General features: G+C 41.3%; 1 protein-coding gene across 3 annotated transcripts in view; it reads left to right on the forward strand.

Moving 5' to 3' along the window:
* LOC136858075 (pleckstrin homology-like domain family B member 1) overlaps window positions 1–15551 on the forward strand; it is an 871560-nt gene that overhangs the window by 579564 nt on the left and 276445 nt on the right. For all 3 annotated transcript variants that reach the window (XM_067137338.2, XM_067137337.2, XM_067137339.2), the window contains one exon: window positions 9173–9346. In XM_067137338.2, the coding sequence (XP_066993439.2) occupies window positions 9173–9346 (174 nt within the window). The remainder of the gene's footprint in view (window positions 1–9172; window positions 9347–15551) is intronic.

The following is a 15551-nucleotide window of genomic DNA, read 5'->3' on the forward strand; positions in this document are numbered from 1 at the left end:
ATTGGTGTTTGGAATCTCCTTTAAGCATAAAGAAACAAGTCCTTTTAATTTGGGGGGGGGGGTGGGGTGTGGCGGTAAATAAACTTAACGGCGATGGGGTGTAGAAGGAGGTGAGACCAATTGATTTTACTGTCCTTAATGTACTTATAGGGATCCTTCGTTGCTCAGGCGGCAGCGCGCCGGCCTCTCACAGCTGGGTTCCGTGGTTCAAATCCCGGTCACTCCATGTGACATTCGTGCTGGACAAAACGGGGGCGGGACATGTTTTTCTCCGGATACTCATGTTTTCCCTGTCATCAGCCATTCCAGCAACATATAATAGTAATAATAATAATAATAATAATAATAATAATGTTCCGGACCGTCGTCAAATGTGCGGACCGCGCTGGAAACGGCTCCTGGACGGGCAATGACTAAGAATGCAGTCCGACCGCGGGTTCAGTGCCGCCAAGGCACCCAATAAGACACCACGCCGGATCTCCTGAAGGATTTTATCCATATTAAAAATGATTATAGGAAAAGATGGCAAAGATTTACGGACCCAACTGACCGGGAGGAATACCTGAGCCTAGCCCGGCAAGTACGAAATCGATTGCTGGAAAGGAAGATTGAAAAAATGGTAGGAAACGTGCCGTAATCTAATAAAAAACGACCGAGCTCGATAGCTGCAGTCGCTTAAGTGCGGCCAGTATCCAGTAATCGGGAGATAGTGGGTTCGAACCCCACTGTCGGCAGCCCTGAAAATGGCTTTCCGTGGTTTCCCATCTTCACACCAGGCAAATGCTGGGGCTGTACCTTAATTAAGGCCACGGCCGTTTCCTTCAAATTCCTTGGCCTTTCCTATCCCATCGTCGCCGTAAGACATATCTGTGTCGGTGCGTAAAGCAAATTGCAAAAAAAAAGTAAAAAACGAGTCAGATCGGGAATTTTGGTGGATTCTCGCAGAAAACGAGTTAGATCGCGAATTTCAGCGGATTATATATCTAAAACAATAAGCATTCAATTATAAATTTCAGTATAATACCGTAGCGAAGCACGGGTATCTTGCTAGTACTATATATAAAAATGGATGCATGCATGTATGTGTGTGTGTAAATGACACATCTCCTCCTAAACCACTGGAGCAATTTCATCCAAACTTGGTACACTTATGACTTACTATCTGGAGACGAGCACTGTTGGGGTAAGCCATCCGTAGCTCTATTAGGGGTGGGGGATCAGGGGGGCAACGTATAAAAATAATCGAAAAAGTGCCGAATCCACAGTTTTCGAGGTCGCTGAGATAAACGGTGACATTCCTCATTTTTCAAATGTCAAAGTTCAGCTCCCTTTCGCATGGGGGGCGAGGGGGGAGTGATATATAAAATTAAACGAAAATAATGTCGAATACGTAGTTTTCGGTGGTCGCCGAAGTGAATTATATACTCTGGATTTTTAGTATCAGGAGACAAACAACGTGGGGGTAAGAAAGCCCAGGAACCCTTAGGGGCGGAGGGGGGCGAGGGGGTTCAGATAAACAAATTAACGAAAATACTGTCGAATCCATATTTTTTGGGGTCGCTGAGATGAATAGTGACACTCCGGATTTTTTAAAAGTTCAAGTTCAACCCTCTTTGGGGTGGGGGCGAGGGGGAGTGACATATAAAATTAAACGAAAATAGTGTCGAATACATAGTTTTCGGGGTCGCCAAGGTGAATTGTACACTCCTGATTTTTAGTATCAGGAGACAAACCCCGTGGCGGTAAGACAGCCCACGAACCCTTAGGGGCAGGGGAGGGGGGCGAGGGGGCTGAGATATAAAAATAATCGAAAATAGTGTCGAATCCATATTTTTCGTGGTCACTGAGATGAACAGTGACACTCCGGAATTTGTTAAAGTCCAAATTCTGCCCCCTTCGTGGTGGGGGGCGATGGAAGAGTGATATATAGAAATAATAATGATATATAGAAATAATAGTGTCGAATATATAGTCGCTGAGGTGAATAGTGACACTCCAAATTTTTAGTATCAGGAAACAAACCACATGGGGGTAAAACACCCCAGGAACCCCTAGGGGCGGGGGGGCAAGGGGACTGAGATATACAAATCATCGAAAGTAGTGTCGAATCCATACTTTTCGGGGTCGCTGAGATGAATAGTAACATTCCGATTTTTTAAAACTCAAAATTTAACCCTCTTTAGGGTGGTGGAAGGGGGAGTGAGATATATTAGTAGTCGAATATACTGCCGAATGCATAGTTTTCCGGGTCGCTGCAATGAATAGTAACATTCCGGATGTTTAAAGTTTAACTTCAGCCCCCTTTGGCATAGGGGGTGAGAAAGGGTTAAAAAATAAATTGTCAGAAATGACCGAGATAATGGACGTGTGTATGTTCCTGACGTAAATTAGTGAGACCATTCTAGGCATCTTAGAAATTTAAAACTTGGTACCAGACAACCTGATGACTTCAGGATCCCTAGAACAATCTCAAATTCTCATAATTCTCTGAGGGGTACATGCTGGGAGTTTCAAACCTGCATAAGAACACAGTCGGTGATATATATCCAGAACCTACAGGTTTTATGAGCTTAAAAGTTTGCTTAAAGTCCTGATTTTTAACCCACTCCCCCATATCAAGATCGCAGCACAATCTTCCAGACAAGTTAGAAAATTGAAATTTTGCAAAATTATAGCTTTTAGCAAGTAACCGACGGAAAATTTACGAGATGTTTAAAAAATTTTCTTTTTTACCCCCGAAAAATATCGAAATATGGAGGCAATTTTAATGACGGTGCAGTCCTTCCTTTCGATGTATTTCGTGGCTAAACGGTAAGTCGTATCACAAGACGGATGGCACAATCTCAGTTCAATTTGGAATGATCTACAACTTCGGTCCTATGACCTTTTGTCGTATCTCTATCCCTTATATTAAATTTGGCTCTATTTCTGGATTTACCTAAAATTTGCACCTTGTACACGTACAATTGATTTGCTTTGATTCACTTATAGGAAAGATGGGATCATCAAATTCTACACGAATATTGGCCCACCCAGTAGCCATACGTGAGCCAAATTCTATGTTTGAAGCTGTCGCATAAGTAACTGAAGAGTAATGCTCTGTGTGAAAATCTTACACAAATTTCACCCTATTCAACGCGTCTAAAACATAATGAATTGTGGTAGACAAGTGCACCTGTCGTTATCATCACAACACCACAACTCGCACTTTACATTGGAAACATCGTCTGCGGAACTCCCTATGCATTTCCTCGGATAACGCCAATTTACATGCAATTTAAAAATTATTATTAACTTCATGTACAGTAATTTACTTCGATATCCGTATACAATATGGAATACCGTAGCGAAGCACGGGTACAATTGCTAGTCTATATATATATAAAGTAACTTGTCCTGACTGACTGACTGATTCATCATCGCCGAGCCAAAACTACTGGACATAAATGAATGAAATTTTGAGGATATATTCATATTAAGATGTAGGTGCTCGCTAAGAGAGGATTTTTTGATATTCCGTCGCTAAGGGGGTGAAGAGGGGGGGTGAAATTTTAAAATGAGTGTATCTATATCTCAAAACTTTAAAAGTTTACAGATGTGAAAATTGGTATTTAGAATCTTCTTTAAAAATAAGGAAACCCGTATTTTTTTATTTTCAGAAAATCCCAATAGGATGGGTGAAAGCGGGTGAAAAAGGGGTTGAATGTCTTTAATCAGGATACCGGTACTTATATCTCAGAAACCGCAGACATTACAGACCTGAAAATTGGAACTTTTGTTCGCTTTTAAAAATTAAGAAGCACGTATTTTTTTGTTCTTGGAAAATCCAATTAATGGGAGGGTGAAAAGGGGGGTGAATTTTTGAAATGAGTGCATCTATATCTCAAAACTTTTAAAGTTTACAGATGTAAAAATTGGTATTTAGAATGTTCATTAAAAATAAAGAAGCACGTATTTCTTTGTTTTCGGAAAATTACAATAGGAGGGGTGAAAAGAGGTGAAAAAGGGGTTGAATGCCTTTAAAGAGAATACTTATATCTCAGAAACTGAAGAAATTACAGACCTGAAAATTGGTGCTTGGGATCTCCTTTAAAAATAAAGAAGCACGTATTTTTTGTTTTTGGAAAATACAATTCATGGTGGGGCAGAAAAGGGGGTGAAATTTTAAAATGAGTGTATCTATATCTCAAAACTTTTAAAGCATATAGATGTAAAAATTTTTATTTAGAATCTCCTTTAAAAATAAAGAAACACATATTTTTTTGTTTTCGGAAAATCCCAATAGGAAGGGTGGAAAAGGGTGAAGAAAAGGTTGAATGCCTTTAATGAGGCTACTTATATTTCAGAACCTGGAGATATTATAGACCTGAAAAGTGGTATTTGGGATCTACTTTAAAACTAAAGAAGCAGGTATTTTTTCGTTTTTGGAAAATCCAAATAATGGGGGGTTAAAAGGGGGGGTGAATTTTTAAAATAAGTGTGTCTACATCTTAAAACTTTAAAAGTTTACAGATGTAAACATCGGTATTTAGAATCCCCCTTACAAATGAAGGAAAATGTATTTTTTTGTTTTCTGTAAATCCCAATAGGATGGGTTTAAAAGGGTGAATAATAGGTTGAATGCCTTTAATGAGGATACATATATCTCAGAAACTGAATATATTACAGAACTGAAAATTTGTATTTGGGATCTCCTTTAAAAACAAAGAAACACGTATTATTTTGCTTTTGGAAAATCCAATTAATGGCAGTTGAACAGGAGTGACAAATTGGGGTGAATTTTTTGAAAGACTATATCTACAGAATATCTGAGAAACGTAAAATGTTGCAGACGTAAAAGGTGTGTATTTGGAATCTCCTGTAAATGTAAAGAAACATAGGTGTTTTGTATTTGGAAACTCCACTTAAGGGGAACTAAAAGTGGTGAAATTTTAAAATGAGAATTTCTACAGTTTATCTCAAAAAAGTTAACATGTTACAGAAGTGAAAAATTGTATTTTTTATCTTATTAAAAATAAAGAAACGTGCATTTTTATTTTTCGGAAATACCACTTGGGTGGAGGGGGGGGGGTAAAATTGACTGTAGATAGTGTTGATTTCTTTTAATTGGGCTACTGATATCTCAAAAATGAAGGTGTTATAGACGTGAAATTTGATATTTTGAATCTGCTTTAAAAAGTAGAGAAACGCGTAATCTCCGAAAATCCAATGAGGGGGGGGGGGTGAAATTATTGAAAAATAGACTTAATTGTATGAGAAAACTTACATCTAATAAAAACTATATTTGTTACAGGCGTGAAAATTTGTATTTGGATCTCCTTTAAAATCAAAGAAAAACGCGTTTTGGTGGGGGGGGGGGGGAAGAATCTTGGGGGCGGGAGTGAAAAGGAGTTGAATTCCTTTCATGAGGACACATAAATCAAAAACTGAAGAAGTTAGAGTCGTGATAATTGGTATTTAGAAGATACTTTACTATTAAAGAAACGAGTTTGTTGCAGGAAAATTCGCTAAGGGGGGGGGGGTGTGAAAGATGTGAAAAAAGTGAATTATTTTTATGGGGATACTTATATCTCAAAACTGAAGGTTATAGACGTGAACATTGGAGTTGGAATCTCTTTTAAACATAAAGAAACACGCCTTCTTTTCTTTTTTGCGGGGGGGGGGGGGGGGTGAATGAAACTAACGACGGTGGGGTGTAAAAGGAGGTTAGACCAATTGATTTTACTGTTTATTCATTCCATTCCTGACCCTGTCGAATGACTGGAAACAGGCTGTGGATTTTCGATGTACTTATTCTGAGCATAAACCGATCATGTGTAATCTTTCCTGGGTTCGTTTTCAAGAGCCATCTTTTCCTTCGGAGAACGTTCTTTGATTACAGTAGATTCTCCTGGCATATAAATAAAAATTAAAAACATTTGAAATAAACGATAGGAATGAGATTGACTGTCCAATTGTTCACCTCTATAATAAGGTCAATAATGCACGGAAGTATGTCATTCGTATCGCCAGAAATTCCACGTACTTGCCTACGCGCGACAATGGTGCTGGTCACAATGTTAAAAATGACAATGGCAGCAGATGGAATTTACCGCCAATTAGCGGTCTTGCATCTTGCTGTGGAGTCCAGAACATCTATAATAATAATAATAATAATAATAATAATAATAATAATAATAATAATAATAATAATATTCTGGACCGTCGTGAAATGTGCGGACCGCGCTGGAAACGGGTCTGGACGGGTAATGACTACAAATGCAGTCCGGCCGCGGGTTCAGTACTGCCAAGGCACCCAAGAAGACACCACGCCGAATCTCCTCAAGAATTTGATCCATATTAAAAATGCTTATAGGAAAAGATGGCAAACATTTAGGGACCGAACTGCCCGGGTGGAATACATGGTCCTAGCCCGGGAAGTACGAAATCGATTGCTGGAAAGAAAGATTGAAAAATGGGAGGGAACTTGCCGTAATCTCTCAGAAAACGAGTCAGATCTCGAATTTTGACGGATTATATATAAATCGATATCCATTCTATTATAAATTTCAGTATAATACCGTAGCGAAGCACGGGTATCTTGCTAGTTGCAAATAAAGTCGGGATGGACGGATGGAAACTAGTAACATCGTCGTTTATTTCAGTAACTTGTTTCTGATTATACAACAAGAAGAGCCTAATTATACCTAAGAGTGATATCCCGAAGGCGTTCATTTGGAGGCAGATAACTGAAGAAAATGTTATTACAGTTATATATATATATATATATATATATATATATATATATATATATTGCTAGGGTCTTTACGTCGCACCGACACAGATAGGTCTTATGGCGACGATGGGATAGGAAAGGCCTAGGAGTTGGAAGAAAGCGGCCGTGGCCTTAATTAAGGTACAGCCGCAGCATTTGCCTGGTGTGAAAATGGGAAACCACGGAAAACCATCTTCAGGGCTGCCGATAGTGGGATTCGAACCTACTATCTCCCGGATGCAAGCTCACAGCCGCGCGCCTCTACGCGCACAGCCAACTCGCCCGGTATATAACAATATTGAAATGGCGTATGGCTTTTTTTTAGTGCCGGGAGATCCCAGGATGGGTTCGGCTCGCCAGGTGCAGGTCTTTGATTTGACTCCCGTAGGCGACCTGCGCGTCGTGATGAGGATGAAATGATGATGAAGAAAACACATACACCCAGCTCCCGAGCCAGAGAAATTAACCAATGATGGTTAAAATTCCCGACCCTGCCGGGAATCGAACCCGGGACCTCTGTGACCAAAGGCCAGCACGCTAACCATTTAGCCATGGAGCCGGACTATAACAATATTTATAAGCCCAAAAAGATCGTAATGTTATATCAGTGATTGTTATACCGTACAGAGGGAATAGGAAATTTGCATGCAGAATATTGTTTGGTCAACAGGTTTAATCAAAGTAACATGCAAACAGGTTAAACTACCATAAATATGTTTTTATATACTGTAGTGTGTGTATACTGCAGTATACTACATAATCAATCGATGATCTGCACTTAGCGCTATCGCCCAGGTGGCAGATTCCCTATCAGTTGTTTACCTAGCTTTTTCTTGAACGTTTTCAAAGAACTTAGAAATTTATCGATCATTTTCCTTGATAATGTATTCCAATCCCTCATTCCTCGTCCTATAAATGAATATTTGCCCCAATTTGTCCTCTTGAATTCCAACTTCACCTTCATATTGTGATCTTTCCTACTTTTAAAAGCTCCGCTCAAGTTTATTCATCTACTGTTGCCATTCCACGCCATCTCACCACTGACAGCTCGAAACATACCGCATAGTCGAGCATCTCGTCTCCTTACTTCCAAGTCTTCCTAGCCCAAAGTTTGCAACATTTTCGTAACACTGCTTCTTTGTCGGAAATCACCCAGAACAAATCGAGTTGCTTTCTTTTGGATCCTTTCCAGTTCTCGTTTCAAATAATCCTGTTGTGGGCCCCAGGCACTGTAACCATACTGTAACTGGGGTCTTGATGATGATGATGATGATGATGATGATGATGATGATGATGATATTTGTTGTTTAAAGGGCCTAACAGTTAGGTCATCGGCCCAATTAGGGTCTTACCAGAGATTTATACCTCTCCTTTACATCCTTAATACAATCCCTAAATACTCGCATAACTACGTGAAGAGATCTGCAGCGGGTCCTCTAGAAACCATTTGCACTTACATACATCCTAGAAATGGACGAAAATCGTTTTCATTGGTCAGCTTGAAAGACGCCCTTTCCACGTCGTGTGCATGAGTTTATTCGCTGTTGACGATTAAGATGCCAGATGCCATACCATCTGGACTACATTTACGAAATAAAAAACATACGCCTCAACCCAGGATCGACCCTTCGGCCTCCTGCATGCTAACCCAAAACTACATCCACTGCACCAATTGTACAGCATGTCGAATAAGTGCTGATAGAGGTAGTTACCCTACATATGGTTACAGTGTTGCCAGATTGCCACTCTTTAACGTCCTTTTTCTGCCGGATATACTCGCAGGACGAACTTTTGTGAGAGACAATTTTTTATAGCTGGCGTGTGAGGAGTCGCGCTGCGACGCCGCGAGTGCGCGAATTTCGGTTTACTCTGTATTGCTTCAGCTTGTCTCACTTATTTCTGGTGTCGCTGAAGCCACCCAGGTTCATTTTGGTTTTAGCCAGTTAAAAAAAAAAAAAGTACCAGTATCTGATGGATCAAGTCTTGCAAACTGTCGTATCAATACAAGGAACTGGTGTTGAACCTGTGCACTGCCAGACAGAGAATACCAGCAGAATACTGATGCCCTTCCTGACGCCATTTGAATTTTTAGATGAAAATCTCAGTCCAGAATCGATCGGGATTCATACCACAGCTTTCCTAGCGGGAAGCCAACAGCTAAGCCACTGAGATAATTACGCCCCCCCCCCCCCACCGATCCTTAGCCTAGTGCTCGTTAAATAATCCTTTACCACCATAGCACTCTTAAAATTACGAACTTTTGAAGTAACTTAGAAAAAAAGTGTTGTTGTTTGATGACGCCTAAAAGTCGTAATTTGTTTATAGTTGTTTCCTTGTCGATGTGTGTATTTTTAGATATATGTTCCCACTTTCAGTATTAGTTTGTGTTTTATAATAATTCATATCTGTGTGTTGCAGGTCATGTGGTGTTGGGATCAGGTCCTGCAGCTGACATATCAATACAAGGAACTGGTGTTGAACCTGTGCACTGTCAGATAGAGAATACAAGTGGAGTAGTGATGCTGTATCCTATGGCCGAAATGACTGCCATTGATGGGCTCATCGTTACCACACCCACAAGACTCACACAAGGTTCTCTGTGATTATAAGATTAATATGTTATCAATACTCATTGCATGTTTATTCAGGCCTTTGTCTTTCTTGTTGTATGTTACGGGGTGATACCGGCAGTTTTAATGATTGGGATCTAGGAAGGCACTGAGGAACTCGGAATTCAATCGAATTCTCTTACTGAAAATCCTAATGGTCAGGGAAGGCGCAGGACGTATAGGATGAACAAATGTTCAGAGGTTGTTCGGGGATGGTGGCTGTGTGCTTTGATGTAGAGAACTCGCGGTCGCCTGTGACTTATTACTGAGTAATTACATTTGATGCCGCCTCTATGGTGTAGTGGTTAGTGTGATTAGCTGCCACCCTCGGAGGCCCGGGTTCGATTCCCGGCTCTGCCACGAAATTTGAAAAGTGGTGCGAGGGCTGGAACGGGTCCACTCAGCGTCGGGAGGTCAACTGAGTAGAGGTGCGGTTCGATTCCCACCTCAGCCATCCTGGAAGTGGTTTTCCGTGGTTTCTCATTTCTCCTCCAGGCAAATGTCGGGATGGTACCTAACATAAGGCCACGGCCGCTTCCTTCCCTCTTCCTTGTCTATCCCTTCCAATCTTCCCATCCCCCCGCAAGGCCCCTGTTCAGCATAGTAAGTGAGGCTACATGTGCGAGGTACTGGTACTCCTCCCCAGTTGTATCCCCGACCCAATGTCTCACGCTCCAGGACACTGTCTTTGAGGCGATAGAGGTGGGATCACTCGCTGAGTCCGAGGGAAAAACCAACCCTGGATGGTAAACAGATTAACAAGAAGGAGAATTACATTTGGTTCGTTTCTTTCAACTCAACGACGTTTGCGAATGTTTACGTGGCCGTTGTCTTGTTCAAACCCAACTAAAATCTAAATCCGTTTGGGCCGTGTAGCTGTTAGCCTTCATTCGGGAGAGAGAGGGTGGGTTCGAGCTCAACAATTGACACTCCTAAAGATTGTTTTACATGGTTTTCCATTTTCACACAGGCTGTACCTTAATTAAGATCACGGTCACTTTCTTCACAGTCCAAGCCATGTCCGACATTATTGTCACAATAAAACCTCTCTGTATCAGTGCGACATAAAACTAATATTAAAAAAAAAAAAATCATGGCGCTAAAGCTCTGATGGGCCTTGGCCAACTACGCGACCGCTGCTCAGCCCGATTGCCTATAGATTACGAGGTGACGCGTGGTCAGAGCGACGAATCCTCTCGGCCGTTATTCTTGGTTTTCTAGACCGAGGTCAGATAGCTCCTCAATTGTTCTCACGTTGGCAGAAGGGATTTCGAACCCTCAGATTCATGTAAAACTCCCTAACCTGGCTGGGACCTCTCGATAAGAGGCAGGCTCGTTACTGCTAGACTGTGGGGCCGGCTATCAAATCCAACTACCTTTCTTTATTCGGTGCAGCATCATTTGATTGATTGTATATCAGTATTTAGCCTTCCTTGTACAAACACTTTGTTACACAAAAGTTACCTGCAAGACCAAAGGGAAGAAGCACATCATACATATTCCCATATTCCTTGGTTAGTTGATACAGAAAGGTTTATCTAAACTTTGTCAATAATGGAGTGTTCTTATGTACTTTAAGAACTAGTGTAAATGGTAACATTCGCTATAAATTGTTCTAAATGGTGCTTGTCACTCTCCTAACATGATAGAGCTATACTAGTTTATTGGCAAAGCTATGCATTGGACAAATGTGTAGTAAAGAGCAAGTCAACAAATATTTTATTACGAAAAACCATTGCACGGGGCGAGGTGTACTAAGTTTGACACTGATCCTTCCGTACATCTACTACTACTACTACTCATTGTTTTCACTCCTTCCCTGAAGGGGTAGGCGGACCTATTAGACGGTGACGTCATCTCGCGGGCCAGAATATTTGTTTCGATGAAGGAGATGCTCGGAGAAGATGAGGGGGTTGGCGGCCGTGGTTTATACTAGAAACTGTCCAGGCATTCGCCTTAGTGAAGCAGAATGGAAAACCACGGAAAACTATTCTCAGGACAGTCGATGGTGAGGAGCAGCCCCTGTCCGTCTCCCGAGTACAGAGGCGTAGAGCCACGGTAGAGCCGTGGCCACCCCTCTTCTGCTCGGTTGGTCGGTCGGAGTGCAGAGCTGTCGGACCACGGACCAGCCGTGGTCACTTGCAGCCTACTCTGCAACCGCCGACGTTCCATACAGAGCCTGGTCAGTCTATGTACAAGGAAGTGAGCATTCGCTATCTAGCGGGCTCTGAATACAGTACTAATTCAGTCCATAGTCCTGTCTGAACCTTGGATTTCTGCAATGCTCTGCAGATGGATCGTTTTACTTACGCAGAAATGACTGACATGCATCTCGTACTCTTGTACGGCCCAGCGGTGTGTATTGCAATTGGTGCTCAGCGACACCAAGCAGAGCTGTTTCTGTACCGACGACAAACCTTTTTTTTTTTTTTTGCTAGTTGCTTTACGTCGCACCGACACAGATAGGTCTTGTGGCGACGATGGGACAGGAAAGGGCTAGGAGTGGGAAGGAAGCAGCCGTGGTCTTAATTAAGATACAGCCTGAAGCCTGGTGTGAAAATAGGAAACCACGGAAAACCATTTTCAGGGCTGCCGACAGTGGGGTTCGAACCTACTATCTCCCGAATACTGGATACTGGCCGCACTTAAGCGACTGCAGCTATCGAGCTCGGTGACAAACTATTAACACAAAGTCTGTACAAAACCGGGCCCTTCATGTCGGTATGATGATACTGGCCGTAGGACTTACGGTATCGTCGTATTGCTCGAAATCTGAACGAAAGCCATTCAACTATCTTGAACATTTTACGTGAAGAGAGATTTCCACCAAAGGTTCAAACATTGCTGGCAATTGACTTTCACATTGTACAGAGTTTGCTTATTGACTATTTTTTTTTTCTAGTTGTTTTATGTCGCACCGACACAGATAGGTCTTACGGCAACGATGGGACAGGAAAGGGCTAGGAGTGGGAAGGAAGCGGCGGTGGCCTTAATTAAGGTACAGCCCCAGCGCTTATTGACTCTGACAGAGATGTTTAAGTACAGTACCATCATATTCCTATTCAAATGTTGTTTGCATAAGATGCAGTGTTTTTGAGAGTTGGCATGTTCACTGGTCGGAACTAGTCACACCAGCCTCGTGTCGGCAGATACATCCCCAAAAAGGAACTCCTGCGGAACACAATTCCGGCACCTCGGCTTCTCCGAAAAACTGTAAAAGTAGTTAATGGGAAGTAAAACAAATTGCATCATTATTATTATTACCGGAACAGTCAAAGGATGTGGAAAGCCTACTTGTATCGGTGCCTGAAGCTTTCCATCAGACATTTGCTAGTAAGTTAACGACAATTTTTTGAATCGACAAACTAAACGGATTTTTTCTCTCCAGAACTATAATTCTATAACATGTTCTTTCACGTTTGCTGGAATATGTGTCGCTGATAATTTGGAGATATTGTGGTTTCAGCGTCGGCCCCATGGTGTAGGAAGGGTGCCTGCTTCTTACCCGGATTTCTGGCCAGGTCAGGGATTTTTACTTCGATGTAAGGCTGGGTCGACGTCCACTCAGTCTACATGATTGCAAATATTATAATTGAGGAGCTATCTGGCAGTGAGATAGCGACCCCCGCCAAGAAAGCCAAGAATAATGGCCGAGAGAGTTCGTCGTGCCGACCACATGACACCTTGTAATCCTCAGGCCTTTGGGGTGAGCAGCGATCGCTTGGTAGGCCAAGGCCCTTCGAGGCTGTTTGGTTTGATTTTTGTGGTTTAGTGTAATGGGGCTCCGGCACACTTTTCAATCAATGTTATGGAATGCTTTGATTCACAGTTTAGTGAAAAATGTTTTAGTTATGGTCACCCTGTCCCATGGCCAGCTCGATTACTAAATATGTTACTGATGGACTTCTTCTGGAGGAAATTTCTTTTAAAACTCCCATTATCACTACTATAGGGTTGTTGCTAGGATAATCGCAGTCATGGAAGAGATGCACGAATCTCTTGCCGTGCTAGAATAAATGTCACAGTCTCTATAAAGTTTGTCATGATCATGGTGGACAATGAACAGCTGCTGAAAAGAAACAATATTGTACTGTACCGTACAGTATTTGAATAACAGTAGGAATTTTGTCCTTAAGATGTTTCATTAGTCATGTAATATTTGGCTATCTGCTCCCTAGTATTTTCTTATTCACGATATTACAGTGCACTTAGTAAGTGGCTGCACAGTTAGCTTGCATTTGGGAAATAGTGGGTTCGAACGTTACTGCTGGCAGCACTGAAGATGCTTTTCCATGGTTTTCCACTTTCCACCAGGCAAATGCTGAGGCTGTACCTTAGTTAAGGCCACTGTCACTTCCTTCCCACTCTTAGCCCTTTCCTTTCCCATCATCGCCATAAGACCTATCTGTGTTCGTGCGACGTAAAGCCAATTGTAAAAAATAAAAATGAAAAAGGTTTGCCTGATATGAACCCTGTCTAGTATTTAAACCTATGTGATGTGGAGTTGAGGTCCATTCACACCGAAGACACTGCACCTAGAAATAGTAGGAGGCTGTGGGTAGTTTACCAAATGGCATGGGTCAGAATCTCTCCGCGGATGTTTCTTCCACTTACAGAATCGATGCCACGACGAGATTTTGCAGTTCATTGAGCTAGAAGAACGCCTACATGATACTAGATTCCTATCCCATGAATTTTGCCTTGTGAATGTAAATTATTAGACGGCAATTATTACCACTAGTTTGTTAAGTTTTCTCTGAAATGTATTGGAATTCAACAAGGAACATAATACCATACATAATATAAGGCATTTTAGTTATATATAACTAGCTGTTGTATGTTGGAATTTCTTCAGGAGGTGTGTTGACTTATATAGATTAACTTATGCTATCAAGGGAAAGTAATGGATAAGAAAGTCAAAATTTTTTGAGTTGTAAATTAGACTACAAATAAATTAGTGGTACAAACAATTGTTAGTTCAGAAAGTAAGGCAATAACAATTTAGCTTATGTAGAAAGACATTAGCTCTCAGAGTACCAAGCTCGATAGCTGCAGTCGCATAAGTGTGGCCAGTATCCAGTATTCGGGAGATAGTAGGTTCGAATCCCACTGTCGGCAGCCCTGAAGATGGTTTTCCGTGGTTTCCCATTTTCACACCAGACAAATGCTGGGGCTATACCTTAATTAAGGCCACGGCCACTTCCTTCCCAGTCCTAGCCCTTTCCTGTCCCATCGTCGCCATAAGACGTATCTGTGTCGGTGCGATGTAAAGCCAATAGCAAAAAAAAAAAAAAAAAAAAACGCTCTCAGAGTGTGATTCAGTTAAGTTAAATTAATTGAAAAGCTTTCTAATATATGTATCTCCATTGTGCCTCAGTTCTTATCGTAGCTCCTTTTTCATGTTCCTCCTGTCTCTCTCAGTATGACTTGATTTCATATGTGTTTTTCATTTCCATTATTTATAGTGGCCCCTTTTCTCCTTCTGTGTTTGTCCCGTGTTCCTAGTCCTTTACTACCTTTATTCATCTCATCGTATGTCTCATCTCTCTTTCTGTATATATCTGGCTTTTCTTCTTACCCCATACTTCCCTCATCGAGATTGAAAATCTGTCAAGAAAGCCTCTCAGTGAATGTTGATATCTACCTCCAGAGACCGAGAAGAAATGAATGTAGAAGAATTGGGATTGATGAAGATAGCTCATCCATTTGAAAACAGCAGTCTATGAAGATGTGGAAATATTGTGCTTGTCCATTTGTGTTCATGTTTGCCCTTGTCTCCTCCTCTTTTTATAGTTCTCTCTTCCTTTTCTTTAACCTGTTATGTGTTTCTATTCATATTGCTGTCTTTCTATGCCGTATTTGACTTGATTTGCTACTTGTTTATTCCCTTCTGTTACTCTCATCCTAGTAAATTATTTCTAGGGGTAGGATTTTTAGACACAAGTAAGTTAGAATGCAAACATATTTGAACAAGGCACAAGCAGCTCTACAGTTATGCCAGCAAGTTGCATAAATTTTAGGGGTTCTGATAAATTCGGATCGCTAATATTTATGCAAATCTCACTGCAGAACCGTTGTGCGGGTGTATGACACTTGCACCTTAGTTAAATATGTTTGCATTCGAACCTATTTGTGCCTAAAAATGTTTTTCCTAATAATTTTCAATACAAAATCAAAACATTTCAAAT

This window comes from Anabrus simplex, chromosome 1 (genome assembly GCF_040414725.1).
Source record: "Anabrus simplex isolate iqAnaSimp1 chromosome 1, ASM4041472v1, whole genome shotgun sequence".
Taxonomy (NCBI): Eukaryota; Metazoa; Arthropoda; class Insecta; order Orthoptera; family Tettigoniidae; genus Anabrus; species Anabrus simplex.